This window comes from Mesoplodon densirostris, chromosome 10 (genome assembly GCF_025265405.1).
Source record: "Mesoplodon densirostris isolate mMesDen1 chromosome 10, mMesDen1 primary haplotype, whole genome shotgun sequence".
Classification (NCBI taxonomy): Eukaryota; Metazoa; Chordata; class Mammalia; order Artiodactyla; family Ziphiidae; genus Mesoplodon; species Mesoplodon densirostris.
The window spans coordinates 24,450,835-24,474,728 of NC_082670.1; the positions used below are offsets into that span (position 1 = coordinate 24,450,835).

Consider the following 23,894-nt stretch of genomic DNA (forward strand, 5'->3'; position numbering starts at 1 on the left):
CTAACAAATACGTGCTGAATAGTTATCATTGCCCTATACGTGCTTAGAGTCTATTTAGGGCACAAAATATGCACCAAATGTAAGAGACGCAGGGGAAGATTTCCTCTCGTCATGAAATGGAAAAGGGAGAGGACCAAAACCTGGCTTGGTCTTTGATCAATGCCGGTCAGGCTGGCTGGCACCAAGGTGGGAACAGGACAGAGACATTTGGGACCTCTAAATGGCAGCCTGTCATGTTAGCTGAGTGACTTTGAGCATGAAATATGATGAAGAGGTCAGGTTCTGCCACTTAATGCTTTGCAATCTTGGGCAAATACAATCTCTATGCCTCAGTTTCTGAAAGAGTAAAATGGAGGTTTTTTTAAAAAAATAGCGTTGATATGAGGATCAAATATGATAAAGCATTTGGCCCATAGTGAATGCTCATAAATGGTAATTATTAATAGTTTTCAATATGCTTCATGTCTCCGTGTCTCAGGTCTATCGCCATGAAAGAGGTATAACCATATTGCTGAATGGTGGTTAAAGTTTGAGGTGCTCTCTCCACCTCCCTCTACATGAGGCCTCAGGAATCTCCCAAGTGGCTATAAAAAAAAATGCCCTTGGAAGAGGGACAAAGGGTATGCATGGTTTAGTGTGTGTGTGGTTTCTCATTGGGCTACTAGAGACTCTTGCCCTTAGATGATACCCTAAGTTAACATAGGACCCCAAATCTACTTATTCCTGCTCTTAAAAGTATACTCAAAGCTTCCATCCAAATGTTGAACCTAGGGCACAAAATTCTGAAAACACTCTGCAGTCAACCTCGTGTTTTTTCCATTCCCCAACCCCTCCAAAAGATGGTAACACTTCAAATCAGCCTTATTATGGGGTGACAGATTTGGAGTTCTTAGATATAGTGGTGGCTAGAAGAGTGGCACTTCATCCCTGCAGTGGTTTGTTTGGGGGTGGGGTGAGGTGGGGAGAATGCAAGGAGTCATCAGCTGGAGTGACCCTTGGCCCTGCCTTCTGTGCCTACACAGTGCCTGGCACACAGGAGGTGCTCAATAAATATCTGTCAGCCGTTTGTGGGTACTGGGGGTTACAGGCGATAGAGGCTCCCTTTGGGAACAATATACAGGAAAGAGCATCTTACATTCTGTCTGCAGTTCTTGGTTCAGGGGTACTTCTCCCATCCTACCCCATCCTCCTGTAACACCTCATCCTTATTTTCTGTGAGAGAGGCTGGGCCTGCTTCATCCCAGCACCCCGAACCCTCTTTCCAGGGCTGCAGTTTCTCCACGTGGAAGACGATATGGCATACACCATCTTGGGAGAGACACTACACTCATGACCCCTCACTTTTGAGGCTCAAGGATCTTAAAATCTGGAGGCCTTCCATACTGTTTGTCATTTAATGAGTACTCACTTTTAGAATCCCTCCCTGACATGCAGCCTTTTATTTCTGACCCTCGCCTCCCGCATTTAAGGGTATTACTTGGTGGGCTGGGGGACCCCATGCAACTTGAGGGGATCCCCGCTCAGGGGACGGAGTAAGGCAAGGAGGCGGGATTGGAGTGTTGGAGGCGGGGCCGCAGGCTCCTAGAGCCACCCAATCGCAGGGCCAGTCTACAGCTGAGGCCACACCCCCGCTCCCAGCCGCGACCCCGGATCTTCCTCGCACTATTGCAGGGTTGGACGGAGGCCCGCGCATGCCTGCAGAAAACCTACGGCCGCGGAGGGGCGGGCCTTCTCCTGCTCCTTTCGATAGGCTTCGGCAGTGCGAATAGGCCCCGCCCCCATGGGCGGCCAAGTCTACGGACAAAGTCCGGGCTTGAGGATAGGCTCCGGCTGACAGCGTCCGGCAGCGCGGCTGAGCCCCGCCCCCACGCGGGGGCACGCTTCCTGATGCAGTCCGCGCGCGCTGCAAGGCGCCGGCGCCGCGGCCCGGCGTGGCTTTGTGACGAGCCTCCGGTGGTCCCGCCCCTTCCAGCAGCGTCAGCAGATCCCAGTGGTTGCGCTGGCGGGCGATGTCCCCGGGCGCTAGCCCGGCTTGGTCCCGCAGCCCTCGGGCGGCTCCCAGCCCCAGCAGCAGCTGGGCTACCTCCATGGCTCCTTCTCGGGCCGCCAGGAACAGCGGCGTCTGCTCCTGCCCGGGAGGAAACAGACGCGGGGGCGGTCAGGGAAGGCCACGCCCACAGGACTGGCCCTCCTACTTGACCGGTGGTCCCTCCCCCTTCAGGTTTTTCGGAGTTCCGGCGCTTTGCACCTCTCCCGCGTCAGCTTAATTGTGGGGGGCCCGCTACCCGGTCTAACCCTGCCGTCCAGTGCGTCTTTATCGGCTCCGGCCTGGAGAAGGGAGCGGGCGGCCCGGGCGTTGTTCACGGCGGCGGCCCAGTGCAGCGCGGTTTTTCCTAGGGCACCACGTGAGAGGTTGTTACCCCGAGGCTGGGGGCCCGACGCCTGGGTTCCTGTTTCCCACGGATTCTGGACTTGGGGGAAGGGCTCTTCAGCCCGCCGGGTCCCTCAAAGGCGGAAGCGTTGCCCGGGTGACCGCCGGCTTGCAGGAAGCGTTGCCCCAGTGACGTCACCGGCGCGCGGGAGGGACAATGGGGCATTGTTCTGGGGTCGGTGGGACCGGCAGACCACGTCCCTCCCACGAGACCCCCTCCCTTCTCACACTCTTCCCCCATCCTAGTTCCCAGTGGACTAGGGTAGTGTGTGTGTGTGTGTGTGTGTGTGTGTGTGTTTGAGGATGATGAGGGAAGACTCACTTGCTGCCTACTGCTACCGCACTGCAGATTTACCGCCTTGACAGCAGGGTGGGAGGGAATGCCCCAGCTTCCAGTTGGTCCCTCTGCTGACCCCCCTTTTTTGCATCTTATCTCACACCCCATTCGCTCAACTTCTTGGATAGCGCAACATCAACTTCCCCAGATCCATACCCCATTTATCTCTGGCCCCCACATCTGCTTGGGCTGCAATCAGTTCTTCAACCAGGTCCTCAACAGCTAGCCTGGCGGCCAGCATCAGGGCTGTGGTCCCATCCTCTGTCCGCGCATCTACTGCAGTCTGTCTGCTGCGGAGTAAGAGCTGGGGCGGGGTGGGGTGGGGCGGCAGAGAGGGCCAGTGACCCCTGGTATATCTGGACTTCTAGCTAAGGTCCCTCACACTGTTAACCACCTCCGAATCCATATTCATCATCTGTTCTTGTTTCTCTTTCAGTCCCCAGTCTCACATCACCTTCCTCTCTGCCAAACCCAGAGGATGCTATTGCCCAGCCTCACTTGTAAGTTTGCCTCGTTTCCTTTAGCAACCCCAGTGTGCACTGACCTGGCAAACCTCCCGAGCATCAGCAGCCACAGCGGTGTGAAGGGGGGTGCGCCCTGCCCGGTCTGGCTGGTTGGGGTTGGCTCCTGCCTCAAGGAGGCGGCGGGCAGCGGTTGGCCGGGAGAATCGAGCAGCCAGGTGCAGGGGGGTCTCCCCAGTGCCGACGGTGTGAACCTGGGGACAGGCCCCTCCACCCAGCAGAGGTTCCCAGGGCTCAGGGCTTCCCAGCCATGTCTCCTGATAGGTCCTGGACTCCACTCCCCCACAGCAGACTGCTGACATCAGGGGTGTCACCCCATCTGTGGGTGAGAGACATGAAGAATGGGAGACAACTGGGGAAAGGGGAGAACATGGAGGCTCAGGGAGAATCACAGCTTGAGGTGTCAGGAAGCCCAGCTTGGGTTCTTGATTTTGTGTGGCTTTAGTCAAGTGACTTTCTACTTTATTTTTCTCTGGGCTTTGGTTTCCTCGTCTGTAAAAGGAAGCATCAGGCCTTAATACTCTAACGTTCTAGGGCAGTGATTCTCACACTTGAGTCCTGGATCAGACTCACCTGCAGGGCTTGTTAAAACACAGATTCCCCAATATTTTGAATTTCTGAATCAGTAGCTCTGGAGTGGAACCTGAGAATTTATATTTCTAACAATTTCCCTGGTGATGCTGATTCTTCTGTCCTGGGACCACACTTTGAGAATGGCTGTTTGAAGCACTCACTCTAATATTAGTTTCTCCAGTTCTGATATCAAAGGACTTTCTGATTCTAAAAGGGTCAAAGGGAGTTTTCATTTTCTTGGTCTGGGTTGGCTCACGTACCAGGTCCACGGGTGTCCACCTCAGGGACATCCATCTCAGAATCCTGGGGAGGAGTCAGCATGGCTGCCTGGGGGAGTTCCTGGCAGTCACTACTCAGAGGCCAGAGCTGGCACTTGGAGGGTGAGGCCATTTCTTCAGCCTTGGGGATCAGAAGAAGGATCAGTGAAGGATGGTTGACTTGTCCCTTCAACCCCTCCATCACTTTAGGACCATTCCTGCCCCAGTGCTTTCACCTGGTCTGCCTCTTCTCCTTCCTTGGGGCCTGAGCACATCACAACTCCATCCTCATCAACTTCTGCCTCTGGTTTCAGTGCCCTGGAAGGGGGTGGGTGGGTAGAAGACCTTCAAGGTCCCTAAGATTTCCAGCAGTCTTCCCACCCCTCTCCCCTTCCCATGTCTTCAACTTCTGCATAGCATCTCTTATTGCTTCTGGTCATAAATATCTCCACAGGAAAGAGTCCCCTCCCTGAGCCCCAGTTCTTTCTCACTCTCACTTGAGGCCGATGCTGTCCTCGCCCAGGGGGGGCCGGCGTCGGCGGGGAACTGGCTGAGTCTGAGACCTTCGAGTGAACCCAGGGGGCAGCCAGAGGGCCCCATGCTCTCGGCGCTTCCGGCGGATGAGCTGGAGGACGAGAAGAGCCCCGAGGGCCAGGAGAAGCACCCCGGCCACGGGCGAGCACAGTACAGGCCAGGGAAGCTGGTTGGCGGGGGGCTCTGGTGGAAGAGACACAGTCAGAAAAAGAGGCCATTCCTGGTGAGGCTGGGTACTCTGGTGAGACCTTTGGACAAGTGCAGTAACCTCTTTTTGCCTCAGTTTCCTCAACTGTAAAATGGGAATAATAACAGTACTTTGCCTCATAGGGGTCGTTGGGAGGATTAAATAAGTTAATACGGTAAAATGCTTAGAGCAAGGCCTGGCACATAGTAAGTGGTATATAAGAGCTATTATTCTTTCATGTGCTATGAATTGTTTGATACGGGGATGGTTGGATACTCTCGGCTTAGTAGAATAGACCAGAACCCAAGGTTTGTGAGTGGTCTGTGATAGAGGTTAGAATAAAGTACTGAGGGAAGTAAAGGAGATTGCAGAGCAAATGGGCCATGAGGAGATCTAGCTGGAGATGAACGTTAACAAAGGTAAGTCTCCACAAAGAACATTTGGGGTTCCAGCGCTTCTGTTTCATTTGACTTCATTGCTGGTTGCTGGCATGAAAGCTGGCCTGGGAGCAAAGTCAGGGGAAATGACGGGGCCACCTACCGGTGCCTGCACGAGGGTGGGCAGCCAGCAGGGGTCCTGGCAGTAGGGGCTCCAGGGCCCCCACTGCGGCCATCGCAGCAAGAAAGCGGAGCAGGAGCCCAGGGTCCCAGGGACAGCGGGATGCAGGATGGTCGGGGCCACAGCGGGACAAGTCCACATCCATCACCACCACAAACCTGCGGGGAAGGCACCTCAGAGACCCCTCAGTTGGTCCCTGGTTCCCTTCCCTCTGCTGGTTAAAAAACTAATGTCTGCCCCCTCTCCCCCGCCTCCCAGCCTTCTTACCCAGTGCTGAGGGAGTCCGTCTCCTTGCCTGTAGGCTGTGTTTGAGGGGCTGCTCTCTCATGGTGAGAGGGATCTGGGGCTCCTCCTAGCTCCTCTTCGGCCTGGGCTCCAGGATAGGGGTACACCATGTTCCTGCCATCACTATCCTTCCTTACCCAGAGCCCTACCCTCAGAGTCAGGGACAGCACCCGGGCCAGGGCAAGCAGCTGCTGGTCCAGGGTTGAGGGGCTCAGCACCACCAACAGGGCCAGGGAGGGCCCCCACTCCGAATCCCCATCTTCAGGCCTGCAGTCGCCCCCATCCCAGCCACATTCTGCAGTGTTGCAGCCCTTCTCACAGTGTCCATTGTGGAAGTGATCACGGCAGTACTGGTCATAGGCTGGACTGTGGGTTGAGGAGACGGGGACTCAGGACCCCAAAAGAAACCTGACTTCCTCATCCCAGAGAGAATTTCTGATATTCCACAGCCTCTGGGGCTCTGGTTGCTAAGTGGGGGCAGCTCTGGAGTAATGGGCTTAGACCCTGGGCGGTAGGTAGTCCAGACACCCTAACGTCTACTGACACCTTTGTTTCCTAACACTGTCCCCACTCTCCACCCTCCCAAACTCCTGTCTCCCTGAAGGGAAGCCCTTTTTCCTCAGGGATGCTGGTTGCTAGGGGAGATACTCCATGGCAACAGGGCTTAGAGAGAGAAGCTTGAGGCCAGAGATCGCACAGCTCTCAGAGGGTAGCTCTGAAAGAGGCAGTGCCCTCTTTCTTGGTCCCCACATTAAATATTCATGCTGCCCCATTCCTCTGGGTTAGAGTCTAGCGTCTTATACCCCTAATTAGCAATGGTTATTAGGGTGGAAACTCCCTGAAGCTTGAGGCTGTGGTCATGCTGTAACTCGAGAGACATCTGTGTCCTTCCTTCTGCCCTCACCCTGCCCCCGCCCAGACCGCCAGGGTTTCAGACTCACGTGCAGGCTGGAGGAGTCTCACAGTCATAGCCATCAAACAAACACTCTTCAGAGTCACACTGCGGATGGCACTGCCCATCCCGGAAGAGAAGCCAGCACCGAGACTGGGAGGGGCAGCCCTTCCAGGGGTCTGGGACCCCCAGGGAGCAGTCCCCACCATCCCAATTTCCTCCTGGGCCGCTGCAGCCAGCGTCGCAGGCCCCATCTCCACTTCTGCCCTCGCATCCCTTTGCTCCAGGCCTCTGGCACCGGGGCCCTGGAGAGCTGGGAGGGCAGGAGCATCGAAAGCCTGGGCCCCCCAGCCCAGGGGTCTCTGAGCAGCTGCCATTGTGTAGGCATGGAGAAGGAGGGCCACAGCCTGGAGGAACGGGTGGGGTCAGGCAGTCAGGGCCCCCATAGCCATTGAGGCAGGCACAGTGGGGTGGGAATCCAGGCTTGCGGGAGGGCAGACATAGGCCACCGTGGTGGCAGTGATGGAGACCGCAGGAGGGGGCTCTGTGGCTGCAGGTGGGGCCTTCAAAACCCTGCGGAGAGGAGGAGAGAGATTGTGGGAAGGACCTTGTATTATTCTCCCCACCTTCCCTTAAGATAACCCCTGCATTAAGATAACTCAGAGGGTCCTAGATTCTCATATCTGGAAGGGACCTCAGAGAACATCAAATTCATCATTTTACAGTAGTTGAAACCATGTCCCCCCCTTTTCACACAGTGACGTATTGCATAGTGGGGAGAATGGATGAACCACAGCTGTTCGCAAGAACGTGGGTGAAAGAATGAATATATGTACATGTATAACTGAATCACTTTGCTGTATACCTGAACACAGCATTGTAAATCAGCTATACACCAATTTAAAACAAAACAAAACAAAACATGTGTGAACTGTCATCATGATGTGAGTCCTGGAAGATGAAACTGTTAATAGAGTAATAGTAATTGAACTAATACTATATTATCTTGATCCTTGGAGATAGGATTATGTACTTTCTCTTCTTCTGGAAGGGGAACAGGATACAGGAGGACATAAGTACATGAAAGTTATTATTAATATTGTAATTCTTGTTTTAGGTTCATGGGTGTTAACTTGTAAGGATAATTAAAAGAAGGCAGTACATAAACTAATGTTAGTTTGTACGTTAGTGTATCATGAACCAAGGCTTAAGATTAACCCACTTTTATGCATCTGAGGTCTATAAACAAATACACACATGGAGTTAAAAGAACTTATCCAAGCTCACCCAGCTGGCCTTGGGGACCTTCCCTTAGGCAATGCCCATGATTTCTGAAAGTTCCATTCATGCTCCCACCTGATCCTGCCTTTCCCCACGACTGCTGCTGAGAGCCACTTACCACTGTGGACATGAGATGGCTTTCTCCAATAATTCCCACTCCAGTGCTCCCCCAGGTTCCCGGCTCAGGCATTCTCACCTTACGTCAGCGTTGGGGGCAACAGAGAAAGCAGCTTTGTGGTCACTCACCTGGGGGCAGTGGCAGGTGAATCCTGGGGGTGGTCCTGCTGTGGCCTCACAAGACCCTCCGTGGGAGCAGGGCTGGCTCTGGCACGGGTCTAGCTCCACTTCACACCACTGGCCTGTGGCAGGGGTGGGGTTAAACATAACACTCTGTTTCAGTCGCTGCCTCCTTCCTAGCTCATTTCTGGGAGATGGCCCAGCACTAGCCGCACAGGCAAAGGGGTGGTGGGCATGTTCTCTGGCGTGGGGCGTAGAGGCAGGGGGATGGACCAGATGACTAGGCTGCCTCATGGGTGGGGATTGTCTGGGTTTCCATGGTCAATTCAGCTGTGCCCAGAAATGCCCATACTCCCTCTCTCAGACCTTACCTGTGTGTCCAGGCAGACACTGGCAGTAGAAGGCATTGGCCAGAGAGTGGCAGGCTGCAGTGCCTGTGGGGTGACAGGGCTGGTCCAGACACTCATCCACATCCCCCTCACAGCGCAGCCCCACAAAGCCTGGAGGGCAGGCACAGTGGAAGCCTCCAGGTTTGGGGATGCACGTTCCATGGTTGTGACAGGGCTGGGATTGACAAGCATCAGTTTCCTTTGAGCAGTTCTGTCCACTGTAGCCTGGTGTACACTTGTAGGCAAAGAGGGTCAGACAGGGAACCAGTAAATGAGCCCATCCTGGCACTCTAGGGGACCCAGCTCCAGGTAGTCTGCCAGCACCCCACCTTCCAACTCAAAGCATCACTCAGCTCACCATCCATCACAGCCACGTGTAGCTTAACCCTTTTACCTCAACTCCACATGATACACAATTATTTGATAATATGCAACTTAACCACTTCCCAGTCCCAAACAATCTCTTTGATTCATTGCCACTAGATATAGCTCTGTTTTTGAAAAATCCTTCTTCCCCCAGCCACACACCCACTGGGTTCTCTCACGCTTAATTAATTTATAATCATTTATTGAACACCTGCTTTGTGCCAGGCACCTTTTCAGGCTCTAGGAATACAGAGAAAATTAGAACTCATCCCTGCTTTCATGAAATTCTCAGTCAACCAGAGGAGAGACAGCTGGCATTGATTGCATGATTTATATACATAACCTCATAAAACCCTCCTAACAACCCTCTATATGGATCATCTCATTTGAGTCTCACTTTGCAGAAAAGGAAACTGATTCCTTGAAAGATGAGTGACTTGCCCAAGCCACACAGCTGGTAGGTGGCAGAGCCGGGATTCGATGCAAGTCTATGGCTCCATAACTGATGACCTTAACCATTTTCTAATTATTTCATATCATTTTGCTAGTGAGAGAAGAGTCATTGATGAGGTCTGTATCATGTGCCAAGTTCTCGCAGGAGGAAGGAGAGTGGGCAAGAATGGAGTACCAGGAAGTCTTCAGAAAAATGGAGGAAAAGGGATTCACAAAGCATCCGAGGAATGGCCAGAGGGCTGGAAGAAGCAGACGAGGGGCATGTTTGGAAACTTCTGGAGGAAGGAGTTTCATGAAAGAGGAAATAGAGCTGAGTAATGGGTACACGGGGGTTCACTACTAATCAGTACGCTGCTTTTGTGTATGTTTGAAAACGCTCATAACAAAAAGTTAAAAAATAAAATTTAAAAGTTAAAGAGGGTGGTTAAAGGATCACGCCTTCTATCCAAACTCGTGTTTGTGAGTACAGGGATCAGGCTGCTTGGACTTGAATCCCAGCTTTGCCTTCCTGTCCTGCTCAGTGACCTGAACCACCAAGGTAAGGCCCTGACCCAGTCTGGAGAGAAGTTAGGGACATTCCCCTGAGGCAGACGCCTCCTGGGCACCATCCAGTGGAAGAGGGGTGAGGAAAGCCCCCAGAGAGCCAGTCTGGGGTGTAGGGAAGTCAGCTGCAGTTTTGTGTTGCTGGAGCAGGGTTAGGGGTTGGCGGGGAGAGATGAGGCCTGAGAGGCAGGCAGGGCTGGGTCGCGCCGGGCTTGGGACTTCATTGAGAAAGAGGTGGGCAGCCACTGAAGGGTTTTAAGCAGGAGAGGGACAGGCCAGCTTAATATTTTCAACAGAGCACCCTAGTGGTGGAGTAGAGGCTGAAGCTTTAGGAGGACAAGCGTGGAGGCAGGGGTGATAGTTAGGAGGCTGATGCAGGTGTCTGGGCAGAATGCAACGAAGCCCTGGACTAAGGCCGTGGGATGAGGGTGAAGGGGCAAGGACAGAGTTGAGAAATATTTAGGAGGTAAAATAACTTGACTTGGTGGTTGGTTGGATGTGTGGGGTAAATGAAAAGGAAATGCCCTCTCCCCCTCCCCTTTCTGCCCCATGACTGCTGTTTCCCACATCCAGCCCAACCTTGTCTTTCCCCACATCCTCTAGACCCTCTCACCTGGCAGAGATAACCATTAGGTTGGGCCGTGCAGGTGGCCCCGTGCTGGCAGGGCCTGGACTCACAGGGGTTCACCCTCTCCTGGCATATACTGCCTTGGAATCCAGGGGGACAGTGGCAGAAATGGGAGGGGCCGCTGTCGACGCAGATGCCTCCATTCTGGCACAGGGAAGAGATTTCTGTGCCTGGGAAGAGAGACACACAGGGATTGATAAAGCTAGGTGGGGTGGAAGGATGCTCAGGGGCTCCAGACAATGAGCAGAGAGGTCCATGGAGGGGCCACTAACATTCCTGGGGTGGGTGGAGGCCACTCGGAGCCTGAGGAGTCAGTAACTCTTGACCCTGAAGAGATTAAAACATCAAATTCCCGACATGGATGGACCTACAGATTGTCATACTGAGTGAAGTAAGTCAGACAGAGAAAGACAAATATCGTATGATATTGCTTATATGTGGAATGTAAAGAAAAGGGTGCAAATGAACTTATCTACAAAACGGAAATAGATTTACAGATGTAGAAGACAAACTTATGGTTACGAGGGGGTAAGTGGGGGAGGGATAAACTGGGAGACTGGGACTGACATATACACACTACTCTATATAAAATAGATAACTAGGGCTTCCCTGGTGGCTCAGTGGTTAAGAATCTGCCTGCCAGTGCAGGAGACATGGGTTTGAGCCCTGATCTGGGAAGATCCCACATGCCATGGAGCAACTAAGCCTGTGGGCCGCAATTGCGGAGCCTGCGCTCTAGAGCCCACGAGCCACAACTACTGAAGCCCATGTGCCACAACTACTGAAGCCCACACGCCTAGAGCCCGTGCTCCACAACAAGAGAAGCCACCGCAATGAGAAGCCCGCTCATCGCAACGAAGAGCAGCCCCTGCTCGCCGCAACTAGAGAAAGCCTGCGCGCAGCAACAAAGACTCAATGCAACCAAAAATAAATAATAAATAAATAAATTAATTTTTAAAAATCGATAACTAATAAGGACCTATTGTATAGCACAGGGAGCTCTACTCAATACTCTGTAATGGCCTATATGGGAAAAGAATCTAAAAAAGAGTGGATATATGTATATGTGTAACTGATTCACTTTGCTGTACACCTGAAACTAACACAACATTGTCAATCAACTATACCTCAACTAAAAAAAAAAAAAAATCAAGTTCCTCCTCCTGCCTGTTTTGTCAGAATGGAGAGAAATACCTCTTCTTTGGCTTATCAGGGCATTATAAGCAACTATATTCTTGGCTTTAAATGTCTCAAGCAAGAAAGAACTCAAGAGAAACTTCAGGTGGGGACACCTGAAGTGGCTTAACTAATGGTCTAAGTCCATCCCCTGGGTTTTGCATCCTCTGATGTTCTCTCACAGTGATTCCCATCAGCCATCCCCTAACCTCACAATGGTCTCTTTCCTAAGTTCTTCTCATAACAAAACTTATTTGAACAAGGAGGGTATTCTTTTACCCAGGGGTTGGTATAACATCCAAGTGAGTGGGGCATGGCGAAGTGTGTTGAGTGTAGTTGGTTAAGCGTGGTTCACTCTAGTTGAGTTATGGTGGTAAAGACAGTGCTGAGTTGTTCCACACTGGATCACTGGGTTGTGTCCCTGGTGGTTGTGTTAAACTGGAGTCTGGTGGACTGGGCTGGGTGGTGGTGCTTGTGTTGTGTTGAACGTGGTGCTAGGAGTTGAGTTGTGTTAGGCTGTCCTGGGTGTTGAGCTGCAGCATCAATAACTGGTTGTCTGTGTTGCTTTGACTCTTGGTCCACTGTTTGTCCAAATGTTGTGTGTGGATGTCCTTAGGGGTGGGGTAGAGGAGGACACTCTTTTGCTCTTCATCTGCTCCATAGTCCTTGGGTCAGTACCTTGGCTCAGAGCAGCCTTCTGGCAGGAGGACAGAGGTAGGTTGCAGAGAGGTCCAGTCCATCCCTGGAGGCACAGACACTGGAAAGAGCGCCCAGTCTGGAGGCAGTGGGAATTGTGTGGACAGGGCTTCTGAGCGCATGAGTCCATCAGCGTCTGAGGGTTAGGAGGGAGCGTGAGGCAGGAAACAGCATCAGGTTCCCAGGCCTAGAGATGGTCCCCTGCCAGTGTCTCAAGATCCCTTACCCTGAAAACTCTCTCCTGAATGGTCTGGGACTAGGTCACCCTCCCTGGATTCCTTGCATACCCACATCCCAGAACAGTTGCTGGGATCAGAAATCCTTTCAGTGAACCATACAAATCTCAAGCTAGACCTCAACTCCTAGACTTCCAAGCCTCCTTTCACGTGGATACCTCTCCTAAGCTTCCTTGCTGCCACCTTTTAATACCGAGGCCCTCTCACTAGAGCTCTCCTGCCCCTCCCTCCTCAGCACACCTGGCTCAGTGCCCCTCACCTGGCAGCTGCCTCCTGTGTAGCCAGGGGGACAGAGGCAGCGGGGACCCTGAGGGCCATCTTGGCAGGTTGCCCTGTTCCTACAGGGGCTGGATAAGAAAGAGAGAGGGCACAGTAGGAGGAAGGCCAGGGCCACAAGGGGAGGGAGTGTGTGATGTGGTGGCAGGCAGCCACTGGGGAGATGGGAAAGTAGGAGGGAAGGCAGAGTGAAAGGATGTGGGATGTGGGATGAGAGGCAGCATGGCGCCCCCGAGGAGATGGAGAGGAAGGGTGGGGAGGGCTCCCTCCCTCCCTCCAGGGGTCTTTGTGCCCTGCTCACCTGTCGGCACAGCTGGGACGGATCCTTCCCTCGCAGCGTGGGCCCTGGAAGCCCGTGGTGCAGAGGCAGGAGAAGGTGCTGGGCCTGTTCACACAGGTGCCCCCATTGAGGCACGGTGCTGGAGAGAGGAGGCTGTGAGGGGTTGGGTTCCTTGCCTGTAACCTGGCCTGTGGCCTCGGTCACCCCACACATGGGGCATCCCCCCCGCCCCCTGCAACTTCCCCACCCAAACAATGGCTCACTGCGTCCAGTTAATTTTTTTTTAAATGTGGTACAAACATACCCTGACCAGTTTCTCCATCCTCCTGTGGCCCAGCCCCAGGACATGGTGGGCACTCACCAGAGGCACAGTGGTCAATGCTGGTCTGGCAGCGGAGCCCGGTGTGGCTCAGAGGGCAGGTGCAGGAGTAGCCCCCAGGGCTGGGGCTACAGGAACCACCGTTGAGACAGGGCCCTGAGTGACAAGCTGTCACCTCCTCGCTGCAAGTGGGCCCTGAGGGAAGCGGGTGGGTTCTGAGAAAGGGAAACCTCCTTTTCTCTTCTTTTCCTCCTCTTCCCTTTCCTCCCCTTCCTCACCCCCATCCCCCAACCTCTTTTCTTTTCTCACCACCTCTTACGTCACCCGTGCCCTCTGTAGCCCGTGCCCAGTCTTTTTTTTTTTTTTTTTTCCGCACCATGGGGCATGTGGGATCTGAGTTCCCTGACCAGGGATGGAACCTGCACCCCCTGCAGTGGAAGTGTGGAGTCTTAACCACTGGGCCACCAGGGAAGTCCCAGCCTGTGCCCAGTTCTTCTTGGTGGTGACTGAGACCCAGACCCCTTTGGACACATGTCTCCACTGGCCTTGCCCTTGATCTAGATGGTGGTCAGCCCAGGGTATATACGGTTTAGGGAGCACCTCACCTGTGTAACCTGTGGGGCAGGTGCAGTTGAAGCCAAAGGGCTGGGGGTGGCAGGTCCCTCCGTGGGCACAGGGTGTGGAGATGCAACCCCCCAGCTCTGTGTCACACTCTGGTCCTGTCCAACCCACATCACACACACACGAGGATCTGGTCATAAAAAGAAAGGGGGGTTTTCTCTTCTCCCCTCCCCATTGGTCAGACCCCTATGACTTCTTTTTTGGCCCTGAGACTCTGGCCCCTTTCTCAGCATCTTTGCTCTCAGCATTGTCCCCCTTCTGCCCTACCTGCCCCACTCATTTTCTCCAACTAGATCTATCTGTCTATCTATCTATCTATCTATCTATCTATCTATCTATCTATCTATCTATCCATCCATCCCTTCTATAACTTGTTTATTGTCTATCTTTCCTCATTAGAACCAAAGCTCCATGAGAGTAGATACCTTGTCTCTTTTGTTCTGTGTTGCTCCCCCAATGCCTGGAAATGTATCCACACATAGTAGATGCTCAATAAATATTTGTCTAATGAATGATGAGATGAATTGGTCCTGGGATTTAATACTCTTCTTTCTGCTTTGACCTCCCTAGTCCTCTGTTTTCCCTCTTTATTTATGAACGCTCCCTTCATTGGATAACACTCACCAAACCCTCCCATTGGCTGTGATCTCAGAACTTTGCCATCTTCTTCCTATTCCTCATTGGTCATTTCCTACAGACTCACCCTTCACTGGCTCTTTTCTCCTGCCCTAGCTGAGGAGGACCCAGAGGAGACTATAAATGGAGAGGGCCTGGAAGATGTTACCTCTGGCAGTGCCCATGGTGGCAGGTGCAGTTGTCTTCAGCTGGGGCACAGCCAGGGCTTCCACTGGGGCAGAGGCAGTGGGCCTCTTCCTCCGGATCCTGGCATCTTTGCTTGGGCTGGCACAGGTTGGGGGCACACAGGGGAATTTCACAGAGATGACCTGGGGTGGGGAGGTTGGTCAGAGAGAAAACAGAGTCCCTCCCTGTCCTTGATGGGGCCAAAGGCCGCTTCTTATGCATGACTTGCTCCCTCCCCATGAACCTGTCCTTCAGTGGCTCCCTTATGCCTCAGGATACCAACTTCTTCAGAATGACACATGGGGTCCTGCATGTCATGGCCTTCCTACAATTGCTATGTTTCTGACCTTTGCCCCATTGTAGCCTAAGCTCTGGATGTCCTATACTCCCTTAAGCGGGGTGTGCTTTTCTTCCCTCCGTGCCTTTGCACATGCAGTTATCTGCAGTTAAAACACGCTGCCTAGCATTCTGTCTTGACAAACTCCTACTCAGTCTTTAAGACTCTGTTCAGCCATCCTTTCTCATCTCTAGTCTGGGTTGGCCAGTCCTTTGTGTTCCTACAGGATCCTGTGCATTCCTCTCTCAGAGCACATCTCTGGGCCATAATCAACTTGTTGGTCTCTCTACAGTAGATTTTTCCTCTCCCGTTGCGGAGCACAGGCTCTGGATGCGCAGGCTCAGCGGCCACGGCTCACGGGCCCAGCCGCTCCGCGGCATGTGGGATCCTCCCGGACCGGGGCACGAACCCGTGTCCCCTGCATCGGCAGGCGGACTCTCAACCACTGCGCCACCAGGGAAGCCCTCTACAGTAGATTTAAATCCACTTGAGGATAGCAACTCTTACTCAACTTTGTGTCTGTGTCTGGCATAGTAGACACTTAATAAATGTTTGCTAAATAAGCAAACGAATGGCTTGCCTTTGAACCTCACCCTCTGCTCCTGTTCCCCAGTCATACCACTCATGTTGGGCCTGATGTGGGTCCTACAATAACACTCACCCTCAGCTCCTGTACGGTTGTGCAGGTTTTGCACTGCATAAATTTAAGGAATTCCATTCTCATTCTGTTCTCACATCCCAATCCTCAAATGCCCATCAGTGACCTCTACTGTACCCCCAAATGGACTCAAATACCCCTCCAGTTCTTTCCAATGCCTCCCCTGCTGACCTGTGAAGCCAGATGGGCAGAGGCAAAGGAAAGCTCCTGGGAGGTCAAGGCAGCTGGCTCCAGTGGGGCATGGGCCGCTCAGACACTCGTCCACCTCCGCCTGACAGCGTGGGCCTTCAAAGCCTATGGCACAGCAGGAGGGTCAGGGACCTGCACGGAAGTCTGCCCTTGCCCTCACTCTCGTCTCCAGTGTTTGAGCCCCAGTTTACCTGGGAGACACTTGCAATGGAATGATCCAGGCTGGTCCAGGCACTGCCCACCATTGGCACAGGGAGAGCTTCTGCACTCGTTGATGTCCTCCTCACACTGGGGGCCCGTGAATCCTGGTGGGGTTGGGAGTGAGAGTGGAGAGATGACCAAGGTCTTTTTTTTTTTTTTTCTTTTCTTGACTTTCTCTAGATTTATGAGGGAGTTTGTTACAAATGTTTGAGCTTTACAGGCATGATTTCATGGATTCAAACAAGAAATTAAGAGTTAACACTGGTATTTAGCCTTCTCTTTACAAATACAGAAATAACATTGCTACAAATTGCAAGGGAGAGAATCTTGTTTCAAATGGTTTGGTTTGGGGTTTTGTCTAAATGTGTCATTATATAATGAAGGCACCAATATGGGAGCTTCTCCAATAGTGATTTGGATTTCAGGACAAAATAGAGCATAACCTGGTAACTTTAGTCTTTATATAAATAAGGCATAACTGGATATGTGTACTAATGCTGAAAATACATTTTATCAAAAGAATAAATACAGGTCCTGGCCCTTTCCCTTGTTAGGAAAGGTGAACCTGGAGGATTTCCAGAGAAGACACCTGGGACAGGTGGAGATGACAGGAGGGTGATGCATGAAGGTGAAACAGCCACCTGCCAGCCGTGTGACTTTGGGCAAGCTACCCAACCTCTCTAGGCTCCATTTTATTCCCCTGTAAAAGGGAAATGATAATATAAACTACTCATGGTACCACTGAGAGAATTAAATGAGATAATGCCTGAAAAGTACATAGCCAGGTGCCTGGCTTAGAGTAAATATTCAATAAACATCAGTTATTATCATAACAGGGAATAGAGGGATGTCCCGTGAAGCTGGAGAAGGAAGGCCTGGGGCGACTTTCCCTGCATCCATGGTGAACAGTGCCAAGAGCAGCCGGGGATCCCCGGCATGCAGGGGGAGAATACAGGGGACTCTGCAGGAGGGCTGGAGAGGAGGGATATTTGGGTGACTTGGCAGGACAGAGATGAGGGTGGGCGAGTAAGCAGGGGAAGATTTGGAGGACGTAACAGAAGAGAGTTTGGAGAACAGAGAAGGAGTTGGAGAAATGGGGCACTCCTCGGTCTGGCCCGAGACAGCTTCAAGAGGCCACGGGCGATTGCCTGGCTGGAACCATGGAGTGGAATCTGCACTCACCGGGCCGGCAGATGCACTGGAAGCCATTGAGCAGGTCGTGGCAATCAGCCTGGTTCAGGCAAGGGGCAGAGGCGCACTCGTCTGTCTCTACTTCACAGAGCTGCCCTTCTAAGCCTGAGGAGGGGTCAAGGGCGAGGCTCAGCCAGGCCAGCCTTGCCTTAGCTGCTCACCCCTTCTGTCCAGGAGGCCAGGGTTCTAGAACCAGCCCTGTCCCTGACCTGCCCTGTGTCCCAGCAGGCAGCCCCTCCCAGGGGGCCGTCTGCGTGTGGGTTGGAGAGATGAACCTGAGGCTCTGCTGCTCTGCTGTGTTTGGCTTCGCCCCCCTCAGGTGTGAAAGCTCAGGGAGCAGGGCACCTGCCAGGACATGTGGGAGGGCTCCGGGGAAGTGCCTTTTGGGGCCATTCCTCTGTGCACAGAAGGCAGGGCTCACCCGGGAGGGCTGATCAGCCTGGAGGTCCTCGAGGTACCAATGTGACAAATGCACATCTGCTTGGAGGTGATTCACTCCTCTTGTTCTACCTGGGCAGACCTCTGTGCCAGGGAGACCAGGGATCCCCAAGGTGGGGATTTGTAGGGTGTCTGGGGACCTGTGTCACTCGCATACTTGTCCTGCTTCTTTGACCTCCTCCTGGTCTCCACTGTCTCACCCTGAACTGAAGCTGGATCAGACTCTGGACCTCGGCTGCCTCCCTCTTCTTGCCTGGGGAACCTGCCTCTGAAGCTCCTTGAGATCTACACCCTTGTCCCTTGGATTAGTGGATAGTTTTCTCAGCATTTTTCTTTGGATGCTTCTCAGCTTAGGAAGGCTGTGTAGTATAGTGGGTAAAACTATCAAAGCTTTGGGGTTGAATCCTGGCTCTGCCACTTACTAGCTGGGCAACCTTCAACAAGTCACTTAACCTCTCTGTGCCTCAGTGTCTTCATTTATAAAATGGGCATAGTTATGCTGACTTCATAGGGTTATTGTAAAGGTTAGACAATGCATGTAAGACGCTCAGGCACAAAGTAAGCTGTTATTTTTCTGGTTTTATTCAGCTCCCTGATATTGGCTCTATCACTGTCTCCCTGGGGAGATGTTTACCCCCCTTAACACTAACTTGTAGGTAGGTGCAGCCTTGCAGCATTCCTTTCCCGTTGTACCAAATTCAAGCACACAGACCCTTTGGGATTTTAAAGGTTTACTCTCAGTCTCTACAGGGGAGAGATTCTGTAATTAGGAGGAACATTGTGGGTTGGCATAAGCAGAGGCTGCAGCATGAAAAGCTTATTAACTGCTGATCTGCTCTCCCTTGATGGGCCTCTGTGTACAGCGGACCCGTTTGTGTACCCTGCGGTGTCTATGAAATGAATGCAGAGTTGAGCAGTGCACAGCCTCACTACCGTCTGTGGCAGTCCTTCTCCCAGGGGCCGTCGGTTTCCCAGAGTTTTCATCTGGGCGGTGAGGAGAGGAGGAGAAGCGTTCTTTGCTATCTGACCCCAACCGGCCTGAGGCTATCTGTGCTCTAGAGGGGTCACGTCCAATGGATTCGGGATTAGTCTCCCGTCTCCTCTACCTGTGGGCCCACTCAGCTGGTACCTGGTGGGCAGAGGCACTGGAAGGTGGCGAGCAAGTCCAGGCAGGTGCTGCCAGGGTGGCAGGGCTGTGACAGGCACTCATTGTGATCGGCCTCGCAGCGGGATCCCGTGTAGCCAGGGGGACAGAGGCAGTCAAAGGAGCCGGGCGTGTTGAGGCAGGAGCCGCCGTGTTCACAGGGACTGGGGCCTTGCTGGGCTAGGAGGACAGAAGATCTGGGAGTCCACAGGGGTCAGTGGTGGAAGGGTGAGGAGGCCAGAGTGGCAGGGGAGGCGTGGGGACCCTGTTTGTGGCTGAAGAGATCAAAGTGGGGAAAGGGATTGTGGCTTTAAAATGGAGGAGGACTAAATGGGGCCTCGAGGGCTGAGGATTGGTGAGAAGACCGTGTAAGGCAGAGATGCCAAAAATGGACAAATTCAGGAAAAAAAGATGATTATTTATTTACGTGGCCACCGTGTGGCTTGCGGGATCTGTTTCCCAACCAGGGATCGAACCCAGGCCCTTGGCAGTGAAAGTGCGGAGTCTTAACCACTGGACCGCCAGGGAATCCCCAAGATGTTTATATTTTTAATTTGGAAAACAATTTGCCTGTTTCCCTCTTCAGTGTAGAGGCTGTCTGGGGGCTCAGAGAGGGTCTCATGTGGAGGTGCCTCACCCATCTGACACTCGTCCAGGTCCTGGTGGCAAGTGGGCCCTGTGTAGCCAGGCTGACACACGCAGAATGTGGAGCCCCTCAGGGGGTTGGTGTTGCACTGGGCTTCCCGGTGGCACGGCTGGCTCAGACACATGTCCTCCATGTGGCACAGGAGGCCTGGAGGGCAGGGTGGAGGCGAGGCTCTCAGAGGCCGCTTGAAGCTCCCAGCTGCCCTCCTGGTACTTCTGTCACGTACCATCTCCACCTCCCACCTCCCGCCTCCCTGTACCCCGTGTCACACCTGTGCGGCCAGGTGGGCAGAGGCAGGAGAAGGAGCCCACACGGTCGATGCAGGTGGATCCTGGGGCACAGGTAGCGGCAACACAGTCATCCAGGTTCTCCTCGCAGCTCGTGCCCCCCCAGCCGCTCGCACACACACAATGGAAGCTGCCAGCTGAGTTCTGGCAGGTACCCCCGTTTCTGCAGCGAGGGGGACCCTGAACCTCACATTCGTCCACATCTTCAGAGCAATCCCAGCCTGCCAAGGGGAAGGGGACAGGTGCTGGAGCTGGGGGCCCTGTGAGGGGTGGAGAACAGGGGCTGACCATCTGGGCCACTGGCGCCATCAACTTGGCTGCAACGACTCACCTGCCCAGGCCTCTGGGCAGAGGCAGGTGTAGGTGCCCAGCCCATCCTGACAGGTGCCCCCGTTCTCACACTGGTGCCCGACACAGTCATCTGGATTCACTTCACAGCTTGGGCCTGTGAAACCTGACAGGGTCATGCAATCAGCTGAGGGAAGGGGACCCATGGGAGACAACCTCCGTGCCCAGAGAGAGGGGCTGCAGGAAGACCCCTGTGAGGACATACCTGGGGGACACAGGCAGAGGTGGAAGGTGGAGTCTCTCCCTGGAACCACTTGACAGGTGCCCCCATTGGGACAGCCCCTGGGGGGGCAGGGTCCTGGCCAGAGCTCACAGCGTGGACCCCCCCACCCAGCGGGGCAGAGGCACTGGAAGGACCCCAGGGTGTTATGGCAGGAGGTGCCCTTGGGACAGGGTCCTGGGTCCAGGAAACACTCGTTGACATCGCGTTCGCAGGTATGGCCCTCAAAGCCAGGTGGGCAGCGGCACTGGATCTGGGGGTATGTGGCCAGACACACCCCTCCGTTGACGCAGGGGTTGGCTGAGCAGAAGTCCCGGAGCTGGCAGTGCTCACCTGAGGCAGAGGACAGGGGGTGCATTTTCCTAGCACTGCACAAATTCCAGCTCCTCTGAGATGACCCAGCTCTCACTCTGGATTATCTCCGTGTCGAACTTCCATATTTTCTTCCCTTCCCTCCCATACCCTCTCTGCCCTATTCCGTCACCCTCACTTTTATCATTCTCTGGGAGGGTTGTATCTGGAGTGACCACGTTTTTCAAGCTGAAAGCTGAACATGTAGCTGTTGGTGGGAGTACTGTGAATCAGCCCTGCTTGGGAAAATCTGGGACCTAGGGTTCCTTTAGTGGTGACCTTGGTGGTGAATGAGAAAGCATGCAGCCTCTGCAAACAGGAGACTTAACCCCTTGCCTTGCCCCGGCCAGCTGTGTGCCCTCGGGCAGTCGTCTTGCCTCTCTTATCCTGATTTCCTGATCTTCAGTGGGTGTAATGGTCCGGATAACGGTAAAGAGACTCACTTCACAGCCGTGTGCACCAGTGGGAATGGTGGCGTGGCGGCAGTGGTGCTGGTACTGAGCTAAGTAAGCACTCCCTGAGCATCGCCCCCTTTCTTCCCCACAACAACCTTATGAAGTGCGGACATCGGCTGACAACCGAGCACCCAGACAGCTTAAATATCTTATGCAAGGTCACATGTCTAGTCGGTGGCAGAGCTGGCAATGGACCCGAGGAGGGGGCCGCCCAGAGCCCCTGCTCTGAAGCACAAGGCATGGCAAGTTGCCACTGACCATCCTTCTTGTTGTCACATACGCTGGTCTCTCACACCCAGTCTCAGGCCCAGTTTCCTCAGAATTTCACCAGTTAAAAAATCTCCATGTCCTGGGCCCACCCCAGATGCACTAGGGCACGCTCTGTGGGACAGGGCATTGGTATTTTTAAGGCTTCCCAGGTGACTGCTGTGCCTCCCCAAGTTTGAGAATCTTTGTCTCTAGTGCATCCCCTCCTGGATGCACCCACATCCCAAGCACTTTCTGACCTCATGGCTTTTGCTGCCTGGTCCAGCCCTCCCCATCCTGGTGAGGTGTTATGGAACCTTTCTCTCCAGGGCCTCGCAGCTCTGTCCAGGCACCCCGACCACTTCCTCATGGTAGCACACCCTGCCCGTCACGTGTCCTGCTCTGTCGCTCCAGGGCTGCACCCGCTCCCCGTCACACTGCCCACAAACTGCAGTCTTCCCAGGTGACAGTGTGGGTTTCCACCACTCAGAATAGAAGCCATTCAGGTGCTCAGAATGCAGAGTCTTGGAAGTCCCCTGTTGTGCTAGGCATTAACCCTCTATCTAGTGGACCGAGGGGAGGTTGAGGGGCTGGGAAAGCGGTCAGGGTGGTGTGCGAAGGGGGCTGTGGCAGTAGCTATTTACCAGCTGGCTTGGAAATACCTCAACATCTTAGCAATCAGTACTATCCTGTCGGTGAATGTCAATCTTGGGTAAATGGTTCACCAAGAATTGGCTTGTTGATTCCCTCGGCCTCTCTCCTCAAAGGGCTCGCAGTCTCTCGGGCTCTAGTTCCATCATTCCTACCCCACAGCCCAGCCCGTTGCTCCTGCCTGTCTCCCTTCCTCGCCGCCCCCAACAGGGCTCACCTGTCCATCCCGGCATGCAGGAGCACTGGGGGCGGCCCGAGGCCTGGATGTGGCAGCGGCCCATTTTGGAACAGAAGGAAGAACAGGGGTCCCTGAGCTGGGCCTGGCACCTCTCACCAGTGAAGCCAGAGGGGCAGGTGCAGAAGAAGCTGGGGGCCAAGGGAGAGGGAGGGCTGGGGGAGCTGGGAAGGGTGGGAAGCAGGGCTTGACAGCTGCCTCCATTCTGGCAGAGCTGGGCATCCTGGCAGGGGTCCGGAAACTGGCATGTCTCACCCAGGAAGCCAGGGGCACACCTGGGCAGGGGAGGAGACAGGAGAGCTTACTTCCTGGCCCTCTGCTTTCTCTCCTCCGTCCCTCCTTTGCCTTCATTTGTTTCCCTTCATCTGCTTCACCTCCTCCGTTTCTCCTTTCTTCCCATTTCTCCCCGTCCCCTCCCCTACTCCCCTTCCCAGTCTGCCACTCCCACAAGGTACACTCACTGGCAGGTGCCTTGCCCCTGAGATAGGCTCAGGCAGGTGCCTCCGTTGGCACAGGGTTCTGGGAAACTCCCGCACTGCAGCCCTAGAGATGGAGATGAGGATGAGATGGGAGCAGGGAGCATTACGCTCCACTTTTCCTCCCCTGGATGCTCCGGAGGGACCTGCCTGCAGCAGCCCCACACAGGTGCTCTGAACCACCATTGCCTTGATACTCCTGTTCCTAGTCCCCACGTGGTGCTCACTCCCCAGCCCCCTAGATCCCAGGCCTCTCAGTTACTAATCCCCACCCCTCCTTTCCTGTTTATTCTCTGGCCTCCCAAGTCCAGCTTCAGGCTCCATCCCTCGGAAGCAAGACAACAGGGATAAGGAGGGGGGAGCTGAGGGGACTCCTGGGAGGTGAATGGCTGAAGCATTGAAGGGATTTCCTCCCGGAAGGGCCCAGCATTGAGCCATCGGGGGGGTGGGGACAGCTGGACCTAGAAAGGGACTTGGTGGGCCCTTGACCTTCCCGCGTCTCCATCTCCTGTTCCCTGTCATCTCTTCCCCTAGCAGGTGGTCCCTCTTTTCCCTCTCTTCCTCCTAAACGTGACTGTAAGAGCACGCTGTCCCCCAGTTCCGGGGCCAACTTGGTTCTCCCTGGGGGTGAGCACCTTCTCGCCCATCCCCCCCTACCGTCACCACCCCTGGCACGGGGCCCATAGCCTGGGTCTGTGTAGCTGCAGGGGCAGAGTTGTCTCTCCCTGCCGGCAGTCCCATTTGGGGGCTGAGAATCTTCTCCATCCAGTGTCGCCTCAAAGCATGGGGCTTGACCCTCTGTCCCCAGCCCACTGGACATCCTCCTAAGGAAGGTGGGTCCCCTCACTTCTCCCACCCCACGCCTCACCTCTGGTCCGGACGACTGACCGACACAGCAGCAGCAGCAGCAGCAGCAGCGGCAGCAGCAGTGAAGGGGGCTGCAT

General features: G+C 54.1%; 1 protein-coding gene across 1 annotated transcript; it reads right to left on the bottom strand.

The window, feature by feature from the left end:
- Positions 1 to 1,437: 1,437 nt before the first annotated feature.
- Positions 1,438 to 23,894, bottom strand: NOTCH4 (notch receptor 4). The gene is made up of 30 exons (XM_060109750.1): positions 23,819 to 23,894; positions 22,936 to 23,017; positions 22,457 to 22,749; positions 20,522 to 20,869; positions 20,300 to 20,422; positions 19,953 to 20,189; positions 19,673 to 19,828; positions 19,021 to 19,215; positions 17,445 to 17,558; positions 16,253 to 16,366; positions 16,044 to 16,166; positions 14,861 to 15,020; positions 14,061 to 14,206; positions 13,498 to 13,650; positions 13,158 to 13,275; positions 12,840 to 12,927; positions 12,327 to 12,480; positions 10,458 to 10,642; positions 8,465 to 8,717; positions 8,103 to 8,215; positions 6,625 to 7,148; positions 5,666 to 6,049; positions 5,381 to 5,556; positions 4,617 to 4,836; positions 4,356 to 4,437; positions 4,123 to 4,261; positions 3,313 to 3,608; positions 2,925 to 3,072; positions 2,296 to 2,393; positions 1,438 to 2,128 (listed from the first exon to the last, which is right to left on the bottom strand). The coding sequence occupies exons 1-30, from the start codon at positions 23,892 to 23,894 to the stop codon at positions 1,439 to 1,441; spliced, it is 5,988 nt and encodes a 1,995-aa protein (XP_059965733.1). The 3' UTR covers position 1,438.